Source organism: Nerophis ophidion, linkage group LG06, assembly GCF_033978795.1.
Source record: "Nerophis ophidion isolate RoL-2023_Sa linkage group LG06, RoL_Noph_v1.0, whole genome shotgun sequence".
In the NCBI taxonomy this organism is placed as follows: Eukaryota; Metazoa; Chordata; class Actinopteri; order Syngnathiformes; family Syngnathidae; genus Nerophis; species Nerophis ophidion.
The window spans coordinates 70,700,194-70,723,060 of NC_084616.1; the positions used below are offsets into that span (position 1 = coordinate 70,700,194).

At 40.6% G+C, this 22,867-nt stretch overlaps 1 protein-coding gene across 1 annotated transcript in view; it reads left to right on the forward strand.

Annotated features, from left to right (window-relative positions):
- The first annotated feature begins 7,208 nt into the window (after positions 1 to 7,208).
- The window catches only part of LOC133555192 (rho guanine nucleotide exchange factor 7), a 61,112-nt gene continuing 45,453 nt past the window's right edge, over positions 7,209 to 22,867 (forward strand). The window contains exon 1 of the mRNA XM_061904762.1: positions 7,209 to 7,621. Within this exon, the coding sequence (XP_061760746.1) occupies positions 7,524 to 7,621 (98 nt within the window). The 5' untranslated portion in view covers positions 7,209 to 7,523. The remainder of the gene's footprint in view (positions 7,622 to 22,867) is intronic.

A 22,867-nucleotide genomic window follows, 5' to 3' on the forward strand; every position in this document is an offset into this window, starting at 1 on the left:
TATTTAACTGACAATTTCCATATCTATGTTTTACAACACATGCACGTTATACTGTTTATAATTTGAAAAGAGTAGCAGCGGCCTCTAGTGTTACAAAGCAGCAATAGCATCATTTCATTTTGATACTGTACGTGTGTGACTATTATTAATACACACTGGTATTGTATTTTGAAGGGAAGCAAACATTGGTTTACCTCGGTTGGTAGAGTGGCCGTGCCAGCAACTTGAGGGTTGCAGGTTCGATTCCCTCTTCTGCCAACCTAGTCACTGCCGTTGTGTCCTTGGGCAAGACACTTTACCCACCTGCTTCCAGTGCCACCCACACTGGTTTAAATGTAACTTAGATATTGGCTTTCACTATGTAAAGCGCTTTGAGTCACTAGAGAAAAAGCGCTATATAAATATAATTCACTTCACTTCACTTATTTCAAAATTCAGTATTTAAAGCGAATGTAAAAATGTTAAATTACTTTTTAGGATACTAAAATGACTTTTTAGGATACTAAAATACAGTTCTGTGTTTAGAAAAGAATTGTGTACTGTAGTTTCCAATATTGTCTATTCCGACAAAAGAAATTGGATTGAATCTTTAAAAAATTAAAAACCTTATCAATTTCTAAATATTTTGGGGAATAAAAAAAAATATACAGTAATATAATTATAACAAAATGGTCATGTCTTTCTGTTAGCTCAGGGGTGTCAAACTCATATTAGACCGGGGGCCACGTGGAGAAAAATCTACTCCCAAGTGGGCCGGACTGGTAAAATTCACGGTACGATAACTTAAAAGTAAAGACAACTTCAGATTGTTTTCTTTGTTTGAAAATAGAACAAGCACATTCTGAAAATGTACAAATCATAATTTTGTCGGAGTTATTTACACTAACATGTTGCGGTTAATTCTACGCTATCTTTTTTTTGTTGAGGGTTGCAGGTTCGATGCCCTCTTCCGCCATCCAAGTCACTGCCGCTGTGTCCTTGTGCAAGACACTTTACCCACCTTCTCCCAGTGCCACCCACACTAGTTTAAATGTAACTTAGATATTGGGTTTCACTCTGTAAATCGCTTTGAGTAACTAGAGAAAAGCGCTATATCATTCACTTCACTTATACTTTCTGAATAATTTATGTGATAATATTTTATTTATGTCGCAATTGCCGTTTTTGCGTCATGTGTGTGACGTCTTGGTGGCATTGTGGTGACGAGTTGTTCTCTCGTGGGTGCAGCCAAGATGGACACAGCATGAGGTAGGAACAATAATTTATTTATACTAACTAAAACTAAAGTTCAAGTACCTAGGAGTCTTGTTCACGAGTGAGGGAAGAGTGGATCGTGAGATCGACAGGCGGATCGGTGCGGCATCTTCAGTAATGCGAACGTTGTATCGATCCATTGTGATGAAGAAGGAGCTGAGCCGGAAGGCAAAGCTCTCAATTTACCGATCGATCTACGTTCCCATCCTCACCTATGGTCATGAGCTTTGGGTCATGACCGAAAGGATAAGATCACGGGTACAAGCGGCCGAAATGAGTTTCACCCTTAGAGATAGGGTGAGAAGCTCTGCCATCCGGGAGGAACTCAAAGTAAAGCTGCTGCTCCTTCACATCGAGAGGAGCCAGATGAGGTGGTTCGGGCATCTGGTCAGGATGCCACCCGAACGCCTCCCTAGGGAGGTGTTTAGGGCACGTCCAGCAGGTAGGAGGCCATGGGGAAGACCCAGGACACGTTGGGAAGACTATGTCTCCCGGCTGGCCTGGGAACGCCTCGGGATCCCCCGGGAAGAGCTGGACGAAGTGGCTGGTGAGAGGGAAGTCTGGGCTTCCCTGCTTAGGCTGCTGCCCCCGCGACCCGACCTCGGATAAGCGGAAGATGATGGATGGATGGAATAACTATAATAGTCTAAGAACCACAAACACTTGCTCGAAGGCACTAACAAACAAAACAGAACGCGCTAACATGAGCTAGGGACAAACGACTGAAATAGCATGGAAGCTAATGTACACGAAGGTAGTTACCACAAGGCTGGAAAGAGCGACGTCAACTGTAGGGTAAAGCAAACAAGAGTCCAAGAAAAAATGTCAAACAAAGGCGGTCTTAAATAGGGAGATCACTAATAAAGGGCAGGTGCGCGTGATCAAAGGAGAGACGGGTGACACTAAATGGGTAACTATGACAACGGAACAAAACCTGGAAGTGCCACAAAGAACTAAAGAAGTTCTTATCTGGATAGAATGTGATAAGAAACAGAACCAAAACCAGAATATGTCATGATCCAAGACGTGGATCATGACAATATGCCCTGTTATCTGTTTAGATCAGGGGTGTCAAACTCATTTTAGACCGGGGGGCCACATGGAGAAAAATCTACTCTCAAGTGGACCGGACTGGTAAAATCACGGCACGATAACTTAAAAATAAAGACAACTTCGGATTGTTTTCTTTGTTTACAAATAGAATAAGCACATTTTGAAAATGTACAAATCTTAATGTTGTTTTGTTTTTTTACACTTACATGTTTGAGTTATATTTTTATTTGTTGTTATTTATACTTTCTGAATGAATTATGTGATAATGTTCATCAGTCAACTCATTGGTGTTAATTTTCAATCCATCAAAATGAAAAATAAAAATATCAAAATCTAATTACAGCAGAACCTGCGATGAGGTGGCGACTTGTCCAGGGTGTACCCCGCCTTCCGCCCGATTGTAGCTGAGATAGGCACCAGCGCCCCCCGCGACGACAAAGGGAATAAGCGGTAGAAAAATGGATAGATGGATAATTACAGCAAGTTATTAATGTACTTTGCTCATTTTCCACGACTAGTGCACTAACATAATCTGGTTTATTTGTAATTTTTTTTACATATGTAGCATCATCTACAAAGATACAAAAAAATTGCTATTGCGACATCCAGTGGACACATTTAAAACAGCAGTTTCTTTCATTAAAAAAATGTCGACCAATTGTTATACTCATCCCGCGGGCCGGATAAAACTGTTCACGGGGCTTTGTGCGTTTGACACCCCTGTGTTAGCTACTAAACTACAGTGTCTAGCAGTGTCTGTCAATCAATCAATCAATCAATTTTTATTTATATAGCCCTAAATCACAAATGTCTCAAAGGACTGCACAAACCACTACGACTACGACGTCCTCGGAAGAACCCACATAAGGGCAAGGAGAACTCACATCTAGTGGGACGCCAGTGACAATGATGACCATAAGAACCTCGGAGAGGACCTCATATGCCCCCCCCCCCCCCCGCCCCCGCCCCCCCGCTAGGGGACCGAAAGCAATGGATGTCGAGCGGGTCTAACATGATACTGTGAAAGTTCAAGCCATAGTGGCTCCAACACAGCCGCGAGAGTTTAGTTCAAAGCGGATCCAAGACAGCAGTGAGAGTCCCGTCCACAGGAAACCATCCCAAGCGTAGTCGGATCAGCAGCGTAGAGATGTCCCCAACCGATACAGGCGAGCGGTCCATCCTGGGTCCCGACGAGCGGTCCATCCTGGGTCCCGACTCTGGACAGCCAGTACTTCATCCATGACCATCGGACCGGACCCCCTCCACAAGGGAGGGGAGGGGGGGCATAGGAGAAAAAGAAAAGAAGCGGCAGATCAACTGGTCTAAAAAGGAAGTCTATTTAAAGGCTAGAGCAGAGGTCACCAACGCGGTTGGTTTAGAGTTCGGAAATCGGTTAAAAAAATATATGGTCTTTTTTCTGCAGCATCAAGGTATATATTGACGCTTACATAGGTCTGGTGATAATGTTCCCCTTTAATGATCTCGCAGCAGCCAGACCCTCGGATGCCGTGAATGCCATTCAAGTGACGTCTTAGTGACGTCTTATTGAAGATTGATGATTGCAAGTTTTTAAGTTATAACCTGGCTTTCGATCGACTGAATCCACCGTCAGCGATCGACCGGTAGCTCGCGATCGACGTAATGGGCACCTCTGCTGTTGAAACATGCATGCATTATACATATGTAAAAGTATACAAATATAAGAAAATCTGAAAAATTCATGTGAAATCAAATGTAGAAATGGTAACTTATCTACAAAATAATACAATATCGTACACAAATATTTTTGTGTACACTGCAAAAACTGAAACCTAAGTAAGATTAAATATCTCAAATAAGGATGATATTTTCTTATTTTCTGTCTGCTAAGATAATTCTTCTAACTAAGCAGATTTTATGTTAGAGTGTTTTACTTCTTTTCAGGGTTTTGGTCCTAAATGATCTCAGTAAGATATTTCGGCTTGTTGTTGAGATTTTATGACCTAATTTGAGTAAAACATGCTCGAAACTAGAATATCAACTGTTGCAAAGCTGTGTCATTAAAGGGGAACATTATCACCAAACCTATGCAAGCGTCAATATATACCTTGATGTTGCAGAAAAAAAACCATGTATTTTTTAACCGATTTCCGAACTCTAAATGGGTGAATTTTGGCGAATTAAACGCCTTTCTGTTTATCGGTCTTTTAGCGATGACGTCAGAACGTGACGTCACCGAGGTAACACACCCGCCATATTCATTTTCACATTACAAACACCGGGTCTCAGCTCTGTTATTTTCTGTTTTTTCGACAATTTTTTGGAACCTTGGAGACATCATGCCTCGTCGGTGTGTTGTCGGAGGGTGTAACAACACTAACAGGGAGGGATTCAAGTTGCACCACTGGCAAGAAATCTTCCGCCAGACCCCCATTGAATGTACCAAAGTGTCTTCACATTAGACCGGCGATGCTAAGACAGACATGGCACAGAGATGTATGGATAACCTGCAGATGCATTTGCAACGATAAAGTCAACGAAATCACAAAGGTGAGTTTTGTTGATGTTGTTGACTTATGTGCTAATCAGACATATTTGGTCACGGCATGACTGCCAGCTAATCGATGCTAACATGCAACGCTAATCGATGCTAACATGCTATTTACGCTAGCTGTATGTACATTTGAAACTAGATACCCACATTTAATGCGAAACAAACACTTACCAATCGACGGATTTAAGTTGCTCCAGTGTCACAAGATGCGAAAGTCCTGATGGTTTGGTCCGCACATTTTACCGGCGATGCTAATAAGGCAGCCATGCTATGGGCCACTTCATTAGGTACACCCACGCTATGGCCGAATAGCGTCAATAGCTATTCGCTCAGTAGCTTCAATTTCTTCTTCAATTTTGTTTTCGCTATCTGCCTCCATACTCCGACCATCTGTTTCAATACATGCGTAATCTGTTGAATCGCTTAAACCGCTGAAATCCGAGTCTGAATCCGAGCTAATGTCGCTATATCTTGCTGTGGTAACCGCCATGTTGTTTGTATTGGAAGCACTGTATGACGTCACAGGGAAATGGATAGTGGTTTCGAAGATAGCGAAAATAAGGCACTTTAAAGCTTTATTTAGGGATATTCCGGGAGGTGTAAAATTTTGAAAAAAACTTTGAAAAATAAAACAAGCCACTGGGAACTGATTTTTATTGTTTTTAACCCTTTTGAAATTGTGATAATGTTCCCCTTTAACACTCACAAGTATAAAACTACGTTTTTAAAGTAATAATTTCTTATTTCAAGCATGAAAAAAAAATCATGACTTTGACACAAATTGTGTCTCAAAATTAAAACAGTTGACGGCCAAATGGACTTTGCTGTTTTATTTCCAATGAAACAAGAGAAAATACATACTCATATAGTAGTGCAGTTGTTAATAGTGAGAATATACTTATTTTAAGGTATTTTTAGGTTCATTGAGGTTAGCTAATTTTACTCGTTCTGGAAAGTCTTGACAAGGCAAATTGTCTTGTTCTGTTGGCAGATAATTTTGCTTAATTCAAATAAAATACCCCCTAATTTTTATAAATATTTTTCTTGTTTTTTGAACACTGACTTTTCGCAGTGTACGATACATTGTTTTTAAACCTCAGATCCTTTTGGTCACATCACACATGTTGCTAGGCAGAGTTCATGGGGCTCAACCACCCAAAGGCCAATGAGAAAAAAAAAATGGGCGGATGGCATCATGTTAAAACATTTTAAAAATGGTCTAGCTCCATCCTATCTTGCCGATTGTATTGTACCATATGTCCCAGCAAGAAATCTGCGTTCAAAGGACTCCGGCTTATTAGTGATTCCCAGAGCCCAAAAAAAGTCTCCGGGCTATAGAGTGTTTTTATTTCGGGCTCCAGTACTCTGGAATGCCCTCCCGGTAACAGTTCGAGATGCCACCTTAGTAGAAGCATTTAAGTCGCGCCTTAAAACTCATTTGTTTACTCTAGCCTTTGAATAGACTCCCTTTTTAGACCAGTTGATCTGCCGTTTCTTTTCTTTTTCTCCTATGTCCCACTCTCCCTTGTGGTGGCCATGGATGACGTACTGGCTGTCCAGAGTCGGGACTCAGGATGAACCGCTCGTCCAGAGTCGGGACCCAGGATGGACCTCTTGCCTGTGTATCGACTTGGGACATCCATGTGCTGCTGATCCGCCTCCGCTTGGAATGGTTTCCTGCTGGCTCCGCTGTGAACGGGACTCACGCTGCTGTGTTGGATCCGCTTTGGACTGGACTCTCGCGGCTGTGTTGGATCCATTATGGATTGAACTTTCACAGTATCATGTTAGACCCGCTCGACATCCATTGCTTTCGTCCTCTCCAAGGTTCTCATAGTCATCATTGTCACCGACGTCCCACTGGGTGTGAGTTTTCCTTGCCCTTATGTGGGCTCTACTGAGGATGTCGTGGTGGTTTGTGTTGTGGTTTGTGCAGCCCTTTGAGACACTAGTGATTTAGGGCTATATAAGTAAACATTGATTGATTGATTAAAAAACACTAATAAAATAACTTGCTCTCAAAAAAGAAAAAAGAATATGGTTCTTATCAATTCAATCACTGATCTGTATTGATGACAAAGTACCTATTTGTAAAGAAGGGAACAACTGCGCCATCAGCTGGAGCGAAACTAGATCATGTTGACCTTTTCTGTAAATGATGCACATGTTCTTCATCTGGACAACAATGTGTGTGCCCCCACAAACAAAAGAACCGCAGCTTGTGTGGAAAGACAAAAACGTGCAGTCAGCAGATGATGTTTGAAAATTCTAAGTATAAATAGCAAGAAGAAGAAGGGGCCGGCTTGGCTTGCTTAGTGGTTCATGCAAAGTGGTTTGGAAATAAGACACAACAAATATTTACTGGTTGTGTGACAGCTTGTAAAACAAGCACTGTTTAGTTTGTCCAAAAGCAAGCTGAGCGTCAGCTGACAGGAAGGAAGAAACGACCACATCGTGCATCACCGTTTCTTTGACTTCAATTCCTCTTCTGACACCTTTTGCTCAGCCAGCCTAGATGGAAACTTAGAAGAAAAAGGGAACTAGAGATTAGTTTAGCCGCCCCTCCTCCTCCCCCTCCTGGTCTCAGTCTGCACAATATCCTCTTTTGGGATCTTTTCTTGTTTGAGTGTGGCAAACACTCACAGTAGGGATGAGAGTCTGAGAGCAGGAGGAGATCTGGTCCATGATGGGATGCTGCAGTGTGACCCAGAGGCACACCGGAGTGGACGAGGTGGGTCCTGATGAGATCGAACTACTGGAACTCTCGGGGGACAATTTAGGGTAAGCGACCGGCGCTTGAACGTGTTCATAAGACGCGGTTGCATGATTTGCTGCATTAATGGTACTTAAGTGTTTTGTTCGGGACGTCCTTGTTGTCATGTTGTGTTCAATACAAACATGAAGTTATTGCTTGGGATTTACGCAACTATTCCTGGCAAGTGAAGTGGAGAGGTGCTGACTTGAGTAGGAGATTACTACAAATAATACATTAGTATGATACAATAAGACCATCCTACAGTACAATAGATCAGTGGTTCCCAACCACCGGGCGGCTGAAGAATTATTTCTTCTTTTTTATTTAAAAAAAAAATATATATATATATATTTTTTTTTAATTAAATCAACATAAAAAACATAATGTACACTTACAATTAGTGCACCAACCACAAAAACGTCCATTTTTCATGACAAAGAAAAAAAAAAAAATTTTTTTAATTTTAATCAACATAAAAAAACATAAGATACACTTACAATTAGTGCACCAACCACAAAATTTTTTTATTTTTTTTTAATTAAATCAACATAAAAAACACAATACACACTTCAGATTAGTGCACCAACCACAAAAACCTCCATTTTTCATGACAAATACGTCCCTTTTTCATGACAAAGAAAAAAAAAAAATCTTTTTTTAATTAAATCAACATAAAAAACACAATACACACTTCAGGTTAGTGCACCAACCACAAAAACCTCCCTTTTTCATAACAAAGAAAAAAAAAAAAGAAAAAAATGTTTTTTTTAATTAAATCAACATAAAAAACATAATATACACTTACAATTAATGCACCAACCACAAAAACCTCCATTTTTCATGACAAAAACGTCCCTTTTTCATGACAAAGAAAAAAAAAAAAGAAAAAAATTTTTTTTTTTTAATTAAATCAACATAAAACAACATAATATACACTTACAATTAGTGCACCAACCACAAAAACCTCCATTTTTCATGACAAAAACGTCCCTTTTTCATGACAAAGAAAAAAAACGAAACATTTTGTTTTTTTAATTAAATCAACATAAAAAACACAATACACACTTCAGATTAGTGCACCAACCACAAAAACCTCCATTTTTCATGACAAAAACGTCCCTTTTTCATGACAAAGAAAAAAAAAAAGAACATTTTTTTTTTAAATTAAATCAACATAAAAAAACATAATATACACTTACAATTAGTGCACCAACCACAAAAACCTCCATTTTTCACGACAAAAACGTCCCTTTTTCATGACAAAGAAAAAAAAAAGAAAAAACATTTTTCTTTTAATTAAATCAACATAAAAAAACACAAGATACACTTACAATTAGTGCACCAACCACAAAAACCTCAATTTTTCATGACAAAAACGTCCCTTTTTCATGACAAAGAAAAAAAAAACTTTTTTTTTTAAATTAAATCAACATAAAAAACACAATACACACTTCAGATTAGTGCACCAACGACAAAAACCTCCATTTTTCATGACAAAAACGTCCCTTTTTCATGACAAAGAAAAAAAAAAAAGAAAAAAATTTTTTTTTAATTAAATCAACATAAAAAAACATAATATACACTTACAATTAGTGCACCAACCACAAAAACGTCCCTTTTTCATGACAAAGAAAAAAAAAAAAAAAATTTTTTTATTAAATCAACATAAAAAACACAATACACACTTCAGATTAGTGCACCAACCACAAAAACCTCAATTTTTCATGACAAAAACGTCCCTTTTTCATGACAAAGAAAAAATAAAAATAAATAAATAAAAGGATCCCCCTCCCAAAAACGTCCCTTTTTCATGACAAAGAAAAAGCCAATGATATCTTACTACAAAACACCAAAGGACTTTAAAAGGGAACATTATCACAAATTCAAAAGGGGTTAAAAACAATAAAAATCAGTTCCCAGTGGCTTGTTGTATTTTTTTAAGTTTACCGGTCCCCGAATATCCCTAAAAAAAAGCTTTAAAGTGCTTGATTTTCGCTATTTGCGAAGACACTATCCATTTCCCTGTGACGTCATACAGTGCTGCCAATCTAAACAAACAACGGCGAATACCACAGCAAGATATAGCGACATTAGCTCGGATTCAAACTCGGATTTCAGCGACTTAAGCGATTCAACAGATTACGCATGTTTTGAAACGGATGGTTGGAGTATGAAAGTATTGAAGAAGAAACTGAAGCTATTGAGCAAATAGCTATTGATGCTATTCATAGCCTTAGCATGGCCGAATAGCTGCGTTAGCATCGCCGGTAAAATGTGCGGACCAAACGATCAGGACTTTCGCATCTCGTGACACTGGAGCAACTTAAATCCGTCGATTGGTAAGTGTTTTTTTCGCATTAAATGTGGGTGGAAGGAAACGTAATATAGTTGCAAATGCATCTGCAGGTTATCCATACATCTCTGTGCCATGTCTGCTTTAGCACCGCCGGTAAATAGCATGTTAGCATCGATTAGCTGGCAGTCAACATCAACTAAACTCACCTTTGTGATTTTGTTGACTTTATAGTTGCAAATGCATCTGCAGGTTAGCCATACATCTCTGTGCCATGTCTGCTTTAGCACCGCCGGTAAATAGCATGTTAGCGTCGATTAGCGTAGCATGTTAGCATCGATTAGCTGGCAGTCACGCCGCGACCAAATATGTCTGATTAGCACATAAGTCAATAACATCAACAAAACTCACCTTTGTGATTTAGTTGACTTTATCGTTGCAAATGCATCTGCAGGTTATCCATACATCTCTGTGCCATGTCTGTCATCGCCGGTAAAATGTGGAGACACTCTGGCACATTCAATGGGGGTCTGGCGGCAGATTTCTTGCCACTTTCGCATCTTCGGGCCAGTGGTGCAACTTGAATCCCTCCCTGTTAGTGTTGTTACACTCTCCGACAACACACCGACGAGGCATGATGTCTCCAAGGTTCCAAAAAATAGTCGAAAAAACGGAAAATAACAAAGCTGAGACCGGGTGTTTGTAATGTGTTGAAAATGAAAATGGCGGCTGTATTACCTCGGAGACGTCACGTTCTGACGTCATCGCAAAAAGAGCAATAAACAGAAAGGCGTTTTAATTCGCCAAAATTCACCCATTTAGAGTTAGAAAATCGGTTTAAAAAAATATGGTCTTTTTTCTGCAACATCAAGTTATATATTGACGCTTACATAGGTCTGGTGATAATGTTCCCCTTTAATGAGAAATATGATGGCACACATCCTTGTTGCTTATAGGATGTATGAGATTAACACAGGCTAATCATCAACAGACACCAGTCAGAGTGTGCGTATGTTTGTGTTTTATCAGAAGAGCTGATCATTCAAAAATGTCCTGTTATGTTACAAGACAGTGAAGTATGAAGACACTCATATGATAATTGTGCAATTTACGCAAATATATATATATATATGTATATATATATATATATATATATATTTATTTATCAAACCTACTAAATACAATAAAAGTAATAATTATTAAAAACATATAATAAAATCACTTATTGCTGCTTATGATTTAAAAATTTTAACAGTATGGCTTTTTTGTTTATCATTATTTTTGTCACACCTATGGATCATGTTTGGTTATTTTTTGGACACTTGTTTCCTGCTTTTGCACTTCCTGGTTTGTTTTCATTACCATGCCAACTCATTAGTTTTCACCTGGTCTTCATGTCACGCCCCTGTCTTCTTGTCTCTTACCCGTTAATCCTTATCATAGCTATTATTTAAGCCAAAGCTGCAAAGTGTTCAGTCTGGCCACTTTACTCTATATGTGCTTCATGCCTTACTATGCTGTTCGTTTTTGTCCACGCCACGTAAGTTTTGTAGTTATGCCTCAGTGCAAGTTTTGTTTTTTCATGCCACAATGCAAGTGTTTTTGTTTCATGTATGTAGTTTGTAGCCTTTATGCTAGTGTTTTGTTTTTTGTAGCCTCGCATTCGTGCTTTTTTGTGAGCGCCCTTTGTTTGCCTTTTTGTAGTTTTGTTAGAATATATATAAAAATGTACCTTCATTCACGCATTGCTCGTGCCAACTATCCTTTGCATCGGAGAAACAATCCAAGTCCAAGTCAATGCTTGACCATTTTATTTGGATGAAGAATACCTCAATGACCCCTAATCTAAGTACACATACCACTAGTAATGATTAGAACACAAAACTAAAAATGAATCGAATAAATGAAAAAAATTAAAAAATAGTTTTATGATAACTATAATAAATTGTAACAATATAATACAAATATATCTAATAATAGTTATTATTAAAGTGCTTTATGGGTCAAAATATTAACACTTTGCATCTGTATTATTTCAACCAAATATTTTGTCTATGTATTATAGTAGCGAGTGAGAATATATGGCAGAAACTAAACATAAATAGTAATTTTTCATCAATTATTTGCTCATATTTAATTTCAACGTAAACAAAATACAGTTAATGCAGTCAAGTATATTCACTTGTTTTTTTAAAGTGATGTTTTATGACTGAATGTGTAACTAATAACAGGAATAATAAGAATAAGTGTCGGGTGTTAATCAAAAGAACGCAATAAGAAGAAGAAACAGTTTCTAACAAAGTTGTTTTAACTGTAATAGTTTGTTTTGGGGACTGTGTAAAACTACCTAACTGATTCCCACTGGAAGGGTTATAGGGACACAGGTGGAATAGCACAAGTCCTTTATTTTGGTGCGTGTAAAAGGAAATGTTTGTACTTTTGTTACGTGGTTAGCATTGATTTCGCCCTTAACTTTTTGGTGAAATAATGAAAGAGTCTTGATGACAGAATGTGCACACAAGTCTTAATCTGCAGGCTACCATTAAAATCCCTGATTGGTTGTTTATTTGACAGATTGGTAAGTGTACAACCAACATTGTGCGGTTAAATTGGGTCGCAGTTCATAACAATTGCGCACAAAAACAAATGATGTCCCAAACTGGGGCTAACAAGTGCGTCTGTTGTGTCTAGTCTGGCTGTAATCTGATTATGTCCGACTGTTACTGAGCTGCAGGGGGCTCAGGGCAGGATGTGGCTTCATGTTGTGTGTTTGCATTAATGTAAAGCAGTGATGTTTGGTGACCTTTACACCAAGTAAAGGAAGCATAGATGCCTCTAGAGCGGGGGTCGGGAACCTTTTTGGCTGAGAGAGCCATGAAAGCCAAATATTTCAAAATGTATTTCAGTGAGAGCTATATCCTATTTTTTAACACTGAATACAACTAAATGTGTGCATTTTTAAGTAAGACCGACATTTTTTTGAGGATAATAAGTCTTTTATTCTTTTTAACAACATTGTTATTCTGAAGCTAACCAATAATAAATCAAATGTCATGTCTGTTGATCATGTTTTTGTTTGGCCATGTGCTGTTTGTCCTTTGGACTTTTTAAGTTCCTGTTTTTTTCCACTCCCTTGTCTGGTTTCCTTGGTTACTCATTTTGTCCACCTGTCTCTGGTGGACAAAATGCCCGCTCACTTGCTTCCCGAGCCCTAATCAGAAGCAGTATTTAAGCTCGTCTTTGCCAGTCAGTCGACCTGGCGTCAATGTGATCTTTTCTTGCTCTGTGCTGACTTGCTTCATGCCTTGCCATAGTTTCGTGCTTCATGCCATGCCAAGTAAGTTTTGTTTGATTTATGTTCTTAGTCTGTTTATGCGTCATTTATGCGTCATTAGCCCAAGTTGTGCCTCCCCTGTGAGCGCCTTTTGTTTGTATCTTTTTTTAATTTAAATTAAATCATGTTTTTACCTAAATGCCATGTCCCGAGTAGTCCGTCTGCCTTCCTGGGAGAACGACCCTGCAGCAAGCTGCGACCCACCCATCGTGACATAAAATAGTTCCTACCATTAATGCGACTTCTTGAACAGGTGCGGTAGGAAAACGGATGGATGGATTTAAATGCATGAGAATGTTTTATATTTTGCACGTTATTTTTAGCACTGTGATTACCAGCGAAATTAGTCATAATTATCGTGTTAAGCAATGTCAGCTAAGATTTATCTGAGAGCCAGATGCTGTCATCAAAAGAGCCACATCTGGCTCTAGAGCCATAGGTTCCCTACCCCTGCTCTAGAGTTTTTTTATTTATTAATTCTTTTTGAACTTCATCTTCTTTAATAATTAACACAGGTTGCATACTAGAATGGCAAAGAAACACACATTTCTACATGCTGAGGATGCTCTGGCAACACACTGAAGTGATGCTGATTAACTGTTTGAATACAGAAATGTCAAACATTTACTTATCAGACTAGATGTGCACATCAGACACATACAAACAAGTGTATTTGTGCATTTACACGAATGGATACAGCTGCGTCTGCAAAGTGGTTCAAAAACCCGTTAAATTATCGGCTTGTTAGCCAGGTACGATGCAGCTCAACACGCCAACATTAAAACGCAATTTGTAGCAACAGCCATAAATCCTAATGAATACAGTAAAGTATTTAGTCAGCCACCGATTGTGCAAGTTCCCCCAATTAAGGTCCAAAAAGCCCAAATGGCAAAGAGAATTTTTAAAAAAGCATGTAAATCAACAGCTTGGGCCTTAAAAGATTTAAGCTTTGCCTTGGGCTTTCTGTCATGTGATCATGTTTTTATTTGGCCATGTGCTGTTTGTTTTTTGGACACTCAGTTCCTCTTTTTGCACTTCCTTGTTTGTTTTGTTTCCATGATTACCTATTAGTTTTCCCCTGTGCTTATGTGACACACCTGTCTCACGTTTTGCACTCGCACACCTGTCACTAATCACCAGAGCATTATTTAAACCTGTAGTTTCCAGGTAGCTACCTCTACTCACTTCATGCCATGCTACCTCTGTCACTCATGCCGTTCCATAGTTTTGCTTCTTGTCATGCCACGTAAGTTTTGTTTATTATTGCCACCGTTAGTGTGTATTGTTATTTTATCCATAGTTCTGCCTTTGTGCTAGTCTTTGTTTTCATCAGTCGAGTTTGTTCTCCGCCATTGTGCGCGCCTTTTTTTGGGGGGGGGAGTTATAGACTTAGACGTAGACTTAGACAAACTTTAATGATCCACAAGGGAAATTGTTCAACACAGTAGCTTAGTTACAATGATGGAAAGTGTAAGGATGGAAAGGACAATGCAGGTATAAATAGACTAGGTATAGCAATGTAAAATATAACATATCTGCGAATATATACAATATATACTTAATATGTGTCCAGTATATTATATATACAGATATAATATGTCCATAACATCCATCCATCCATTTTCTACCGCTTATTCCCTTTCGGGGTCGCGGAGGGCGCTGGCGCCTATCTCAGCTACAGTCGGGCAGAAGGCGGTGTACACCCTGGACAAGTCGCCACCTCATCGCAGGGCCAACACGGATAGACAGACAACATTCACACTCACATTCACACACTAGGGACCATTTAGTGTTGCCAATCAACCTATCCCCATAATAATTAAAAAAATATCAATGGCATATCAAATAAAATTGAAATAAACATGTTGTCTTTTTTCTATTTGCAATCTTCCGAGGTAAATAACAGGCTAATAACATATATACAATATATACCAAACGTTATAGTGTTAAAATAAGATATGTACTTACATTCACGTCTTGCCCATGCCAACTTTCCTTTGCCTTCCGGAAAAACAAACCCCATAGTCCACGTTTTGACACTTTCTGTGCGCTTCCGAAAGAAATGACATCTTTGGTATTTTGCCTTACTATTGGAGTAAATACTTGTCTTACCTGCAAGCTGCCTGCTGTCTTTCGCATCTTGGAATCACAAACACATAATGCCAGAACACAACAATAGTGGTATCCCTGGTCTTTTTTCTTTGCGATGAGATGGTCCCATCTTGGTGTGATGGGAGACAAGGACACCTGCAGTGTGTGTCTTATGTCCAGCCTACTCCGTAATTGTGTCTTTGTTGCTGCCACTGCACAAAAACTCGCCTCATACAGATAGGATGTTGGAAATGGTTGCAGTGTTTTCAGTGCTCTTGTGACAATGTCAGGATATTTTTGCAGAGTTGTTGCCTCAAACGTGCGTTTAAAGCAGGGGTGTCAAACTCAATTTAGCTCATGGGCCGCATTGAAGGAAAATCATGGGGCCGTAATGGTGAAATCTTGGCATGATAACTTAAAAATAAAGACAACTCCAGGTTGCTTTCTTTGTTTTACTTTGGCCAAAAGTAGAACAAACACATTATGAAAAGGTACAAATCACAAATAATCCTCTGCTGATGCCTCTGGACACATCTTCGGTGATGTGCCTGGAATCATCGGGTGTTTCGGGTCTTTCAACATCATACACCCTCCTCCAAGTGACCCAGCCGGGGCTGATCAGACCCCAGCTTGTGTCCAGATGGCTAGCTAGCTACCATGACTCCATGGCTCTCCCCTTTTCAGCCACAGCCATCTTGAGGCCCTCTCTGCCGCATCGGTGGTACTGCGGATGGCTCTCCTCCTTCTCTCTCCCTCGATGCCCAAAGTGCTGAAGGCTCTGGTCAAGGAGCGGGCTGCAAAAACCCCTGGATCCAACCTCAACTGGGAGACACCTCACTCTCCAGCCAGCCTGCTGACAGTCACAGACCAGTCCCGCGTACTTGGAGAGCTTCCCCTCAAAGGCTTCTTCAGGGCGGTCTTCCCATGGGACGGTGAGCTCCAGCAGCACTACCTGCTTGGTGGACTCAGACACGAGGACTATGTCTGGTTGCTACCTTGAACTCTTCCTCCAAGGATTTGAAGGGCAGTTGCAGTTTGTTGGTGTTTCCTGCTCAGGCTCTTTGGTAATCCCAGCCATCTCCGGAGGTGGTTACTGACCCTCCTCTCTAAGGTCTCCACTGTTGAGATGGGGACTGCATAGACAAGGAGGGGCCACAGGATCCTGGGAAGAATGCCATGTTGGTAGACCCAGGCTTTGAACTTTCCAGGTAGGCCTGACTTGTCCACGGATTTCAGCCAGCCATCAAAATCAGTGCAGGTCGACTGGATAGATGTGGTATCTCTCAGAGAGCTGTCGAAAACCTTGCCCAAGCTCAAGTTTGTCGAAAATTCTGAGGACGTTTGTGCAGCTTTAAAAACACAATGATCTTAGACTTCTTCTCAGTGTAACTACAAAGCCAGGATTAAACTTGAAGTCACAGTCTTTCTGGGATTGAACAAAAAATACAGCATGTAAACTCTTCTAGGTATCAAATATCACCTTTGTCATGACAACATATCAATCCAGTGCTAACTCAACAAACCTTAAAGGCCTACTGAAATGAGATTTTCTTATTTAAACAAGGATAGCAGGTCCAATTTATGTGTCATACTTGATCATTTCGCAATATTGCCATATTTTTGCTGAAAGGATTTAGTAGAGAACATCCACGATAAAGTTTGCAACTTTTGGTCGCTAATCAAGTAGCAGACGATGTTCGCGTGACGTCACGTCCTCACATTGTTTATAATCATAGCCACCAGCAGCAAGAGCGATTCGGACTGAGAAAGCGACGATTTCCCCATTAATTTGAGCGAGTATGAAAGATTCGTGGAAGAGGATATGCGGTCCTCTCCAAGGTTTCTCATAGTCAAACACATTGACTTCCCACTGGGGATAGTTTTTCCTTGCCCTTATGTGGGCTCTGTACCGCGGATGTCGTTGTGGCGTATGCAGCCCTTTGAGACACTTGGGATTTAGGGCTATATAAATAAAAATTGATTGATTGATTGAGAGTGAAGGACTAGAAAAGAAGAAAAAGAAAAAAAATAAGAGAGCAGTGGGAGCGATTCAGATGTTATTAGACACATTTACCAGGATATTTCTGGAAAATCTATCCGTCCATCCATTTTCTACCGCTTATTCCCTTTTTTGGGGTCGTGGGGGGCGCTGGCGCCTATCTCAGCTACAATCGGGCGAAAGGCGGGGTACACCCTGGACAAGTCGCCACCTCATCGCAGGGCCAACACAGATAGACAACATTCACACTCACATTCACACACTAGGGCCAATTTAGTGTTGCCAATCAACCTATCCCCAGGTGCATGTCTTTGGAAGTGGGAGGAAGCCGGAGTACCCGGAGGGAACCCACGCATTCACGGGGAGAACAAGCAAACTCCACACAGAAAGTTCCCGAACCTGGATTTGAACCCAGGACTGCAGGACCTTCGTATTGTGAGGCAGACGCACTAACCCCTCTTCCACCGTGAAGCCCTCTGGAAAATCCCTCATCTGCTTATTGTGTTACTAGTGTTTTAGTGAGATTATAAAGTCATACCTGAAAGTCGGAGGGGTGTCTCTGATGGAAGCCATGGAGGAGCCAAGAAAGTCGCAGCTGCCTCTGACAGCTGCAGGAGGATGCAAGCAGTGTCTCCGGTAAGAGCCGACGTATTACCACAATTTTCTCACCGAAACCTGCCGGTTGACATGTGGTAGAGAAACATGTTCGCTTGACCGCTCTGTTCCGTATTAAAGCTTCACAAAAAACAAAGAAACACCGGCTGTGTTTGTGTTGCTAAAGGCAGCTGCAATCCACCGCTTTCCACCAACAGCATTCTTCTTTGACGTCTCCATTATTAATTGAACAAATTGCAAAAAATTCAGCAACACAGATGTCCAGAATACTGTGTAATTATGCAATTCAATCGGGCGACTTTTAGCCGTGAGTGGTGCTGGGATGAAATGTCCGCTCCAACCAATAACGTCACAAGCACGCGTCAACATTCCGTGACGTTTTCAACACGACACTTCGCGGGAAATTTAAAAGTGCAATTTCAGTAAACTAAAAAGGCCGCATTGGCATGTGTTGCAATGTTAATATTTCATCATTGTGAGGACGTGAGAAGCCCTCACCCTTGTGACATCATCGTCTGCGACTTCCGGTACAGGCTTTTTTATCAGCAGCAAAAGTTGCGAACTTTATCGTGGATGTTCTCTATTAAATCCTTTCAGCAAAAATATGGCAATATCGCGAAATGATCAAGTAAGACACATAGAATGGACCTGCTATCCCCGTTTGGATAAAAAAAATCTCATTTCAGTAGGCGGCATAGCTCTGTTGGTAGAGTTGCCGTGCCAGCAACTTGAGGGTTGCAGGTTCGATTCCCGCTTGTGCCATCCTAGTCACTGCTGTTGTGTCCTTGGGCAAGACACTTTACCCACCTGCTCCCAGTGCCACCCACACTGGTTTAAATGTAACTTAGATATTGGGTTTCACTATGTAAAGCGCTTTGAGTCACTTGACAAAAGCGCTATATGAATATAATTCACTTCGCTTTTAATCTTCAATGCGCAGTAACTCAGTGGATAAAATGTTGACATTGATTTGCACAAAATCCTTCAAAATTGCCAGAAATGCACCAGGATTGAGACCTGGATTACTTTTGTAAACACTGCAGCACGTGTGACATCATGATAACATGTCGGCATGCGGGAAAAATTACCTTCACATTAGACATCACATTTTATGTGTAATGTGAACGGCCACATGAAAAAATCCATCCATCCATCCATTTTCTACCGCTTATTCCCTTTTGGGGTCGCGGGGGGCGCTGGCGCCTATCTCAGCTACAATCGGGCGGAAGGCGGCGTACACCCTGGACAAGTCGCCACCTCATCGCAGGGCCATCACAGATAGACAGACAACATTCACACTCACATTCACACACTAGGGCCAATTTAGTGTTGCCAATCAAAAAATCGGATTTGGAAAAAAAAAACCAGTGTGAAGATATAGCCCTTGTTTACATTTTTTTTCTTCCTTCAAAAATCTGCAAGGGTTTCTCTTTTAATCCAGGGTGCTTAGTTTTTTGGGGGGGGTCAAAGGACATTTGAACTAGTACAACTAGGAACATATGGAAAGCTCTGCGGCATGAAAAGTACACAGAGCCGTGTATAAAGAGTTCAAGGCCCCCAGTTTGGCACCCTGTAGTCACGTGTGGGGCTTTTGACCAATCAGGATATAGCCAGACAATCTCCTAAATCTGGGGCCGCCAACCCGTCGATCGCGATCTTTGGGACCCTACCGATCGATGGCGAAAATATGTCAGGCTTGCCACTGACAGTTTGTGTTTTAGTTTTTTTCCTCTGCATTTGTCTTGGTTTCTTCTGTGTTTAGTATTTCCTGTTTTTAGTACCTATCAGCGCTCTTATTTTGTCTGTTTCCTGTTTTTTTCCCCTGTGTGCTGTTTTTCCTCAGCTGCGGCTGATTGGCACCTGGCCACACCTGGTGTCAATCAGCCCGCTCCTATTTAAACCTGTCTTCCCATCCAGTCACTGCTGGATTATTGTATTGCATGTCGCACTTGTCATTGCTACCTGTCGTCGTGTCGTATCTTGTCGTCTCAATGCAGCGTTGCGGTGAGCTATGTTTGATAGCGGTTTTTTAGCTTACTGTCTTTTGTTCCCTGGTTCCAGTTTGTTTTGTAAGTACAAGTACGACTTGGGTGTGAGTTTTCCTTGCCCTTATGTGGGGCTACCGAGGATGTGGTAGTGATTTGTGTTGTGGTTTGCGCAGCCCTTTGAGACACTAGTGATTTAGGGCTCTATAAGTAAACATTGATTGATTGATTGATTGACTGTTTTACGTGCTAAAGTTCCTTTTTGATTTCTAGCTCCCATGCTAACTCTCTTAGTTTGTTATCCGCCCACGTGCGTGCTTTTTGGTTGTACCCTTGGTCTGGTTTTGTTCTAGTATTTTATATTAAAACCATGTTTCCTTATCTAATGCCTGCCTCCATCTCTGCATCTTGTGGTTCGTCAACAACTAACTGTGACAACATATGTATTAACAACCCAAACCCAGAAAATAACTAACAGATCAGTCAACAGGCAATTATTTTAACACCTGTACACGCCCGCACGCCTCTCCTCTTTTTCAAGCCTTTCATCCGCCACGCTCAACACCGTAGCCACAAACCAAGCACGCCCACACTTTGATTGTTGCAATGCATCGAACATTTTCTAGCATCTGACATCAAACAACCTTTCCCCTCGACCACGACCACACTAGAGTTTGTGAACATTGCTCCAAAGTACGGATTTTGTGAATACAAAAGTAAAAATTGACATGTTGATAGGTAGTAAATATATGATAAAAAAAAACAAGGCGGCAGCTAAAAGACAAACCCGTTTATCCTTCTCTTTATCACTTCGGAAAAACTTGTTTGGTGAACAGCTGATTTTACTACTTCTGGCGCTGACATCAGATGACTCACGACCCACATGTGACCATAGGATGAAAAAACATACTACAGTACTAAAACTATAATAGCCATGGACAGTTTGCTTCTATTGCAGGGGTGTCCAGATTGCGGCACAGGGGCCCTCTTTGGCCCGTGAATCCTTTGTCATTGAGGCTAGGAACATTGAAAAAAATAAACCCAGCAAAAATTTGGAAAACTGCGAAAAGCACAGTGAGGGAAAAAACCCAAAATGTAGACATCAGCTAATAACACTGATATTTGTCTTTAAAAAAAAAAACACTATATATATATATATATATATATATATATATATATATATATATATATATATGTATATATATATATACTATCAGCATAATACACTCATCATACAAGTTAATCATCAGAGTATATACATTGAATTATTTACGATCCGGGGGGTGGGATGAGGAGCTTTGGTTGATATCAGTACTTCAGTCATCAACAATTGCATCAACAGAGAAATGGACATTGAAACAGTGTAGGTCTTACTTAGTAGGATATGTACAGCCAGCAGAGAACATAGTGAGTTCAGATAGCATAAGAACAAGTATATACCTTAGAAATGAATTTGATAATATACATTAGGTTATTTACAATCCGGGGAGATGGGATGTGAATGGAGGAGGATTAAAGGGTTGAAGTTGCCTGGAGGTGTTGTGGTGCATCATGTACAGTAGAGGGCAGTATTGTCCTGTTTAAGAGTGTCACATGCTGTTTACGGCAGACAAACTGCCTTACGGTAGCGTGTTAGACGTAAACGTGACTGCTGTTGTTGTGTGTTGTTACTGCGCTGGGAGGACTTTAATGAAACTGCCTAACAATAAAACCACATAAGAAACCAAGAACTCGCCCTTGATCATTCTACAATTATAACGTCATTGGGCAGACACGCTCTCAGACACGTCACTCAGGTCCTCATGGAGGGCGTGGCCTCCAGCTCCGCCTGAATTTCGGGAGATTTTTGGGCGAAAATGTGTCTATTGTTTTCGGGAGAGGCGCTGAATTGGCAAGTATGGCATATAAATCCTTCTACCAACCGGCAAAGCTCGGTTGGTAGAGCGGCCGTGCCAGCAACTTGAGGGTTGCAGGTTCGATTCCCGCTTCCGCCATCCTAGTCACTGCCGTTGTGTCCTTGGGCAATACACTTTATCCACCTGCTCCCAGTGTCACCCACACTGGTTTGCATGTAACTTAGATATTGGGTTTCACTATGTAAAGCGCTTTGAGTCACTAGAGAAAAGCGCTATGTAAATATAATTCACTTCACTTCACCTTCTGATTAGCGATCATAGGCAAGTGTGTTCAATCAGTGCTCACAGCACAGAGTGACAAAAAAAGGAAGGAAGTAGCGCTGAAACAGAAATAAACACCAGACACGAAAAGCAATATTCAAAGTCGGACCTGTCGAGACAAAAAGTTGTTAGTTTAAACAAACAAAATGCTGAAATGTAGCTGCTGTGTTGCACTTCTCACCCTCATTGAGCACAGCTGAGTGACAATTAGCAGTGAGCACTTAGTCAAGCTCTTAAAATAAACTGTAAAAAAACATTGGGGGGATGGTGGGGCGCGGTGGTTGCCAGCAACCTGAGGGTTCCTGGTTCGATCCCCACCTTCTACCAACCTAGTCACGCCCGTTGTGTCCTTGAGCAAGACACTTCACCCTTGCTCCTGATGGGTCGTGGTTAGGGCCTTGCATGGCAGCTTCCGCCATCAGATTGTGAATGGGTGAATGTGGAAATAGTGTCAAAGCGCATTTGAGTACCTTGAAGGTAGAAAAGCGCAATACAAGTATAACCCATTTACCATTTTAATAATATATATCCTATTCTTACCCTATATCAGGGGTGTTCAAAGTGCGGCCCGGCGGCAATTTTTTAACGGCCCCACGGCACGTTTTAAAAATACGATTGAAAAATTTTAAAAACGTAAAAAGTCATATAAAGGAGCAAACGGGTGAAATGTAAAAAGAAAATGTTGCAATGTTTACTCTAATAACACAAAGCTGCCATGCAGGCTGTTTCTGTCGTTAAAAAATAATAATGAATCAAAATCAATGTCATTAGGAATTAT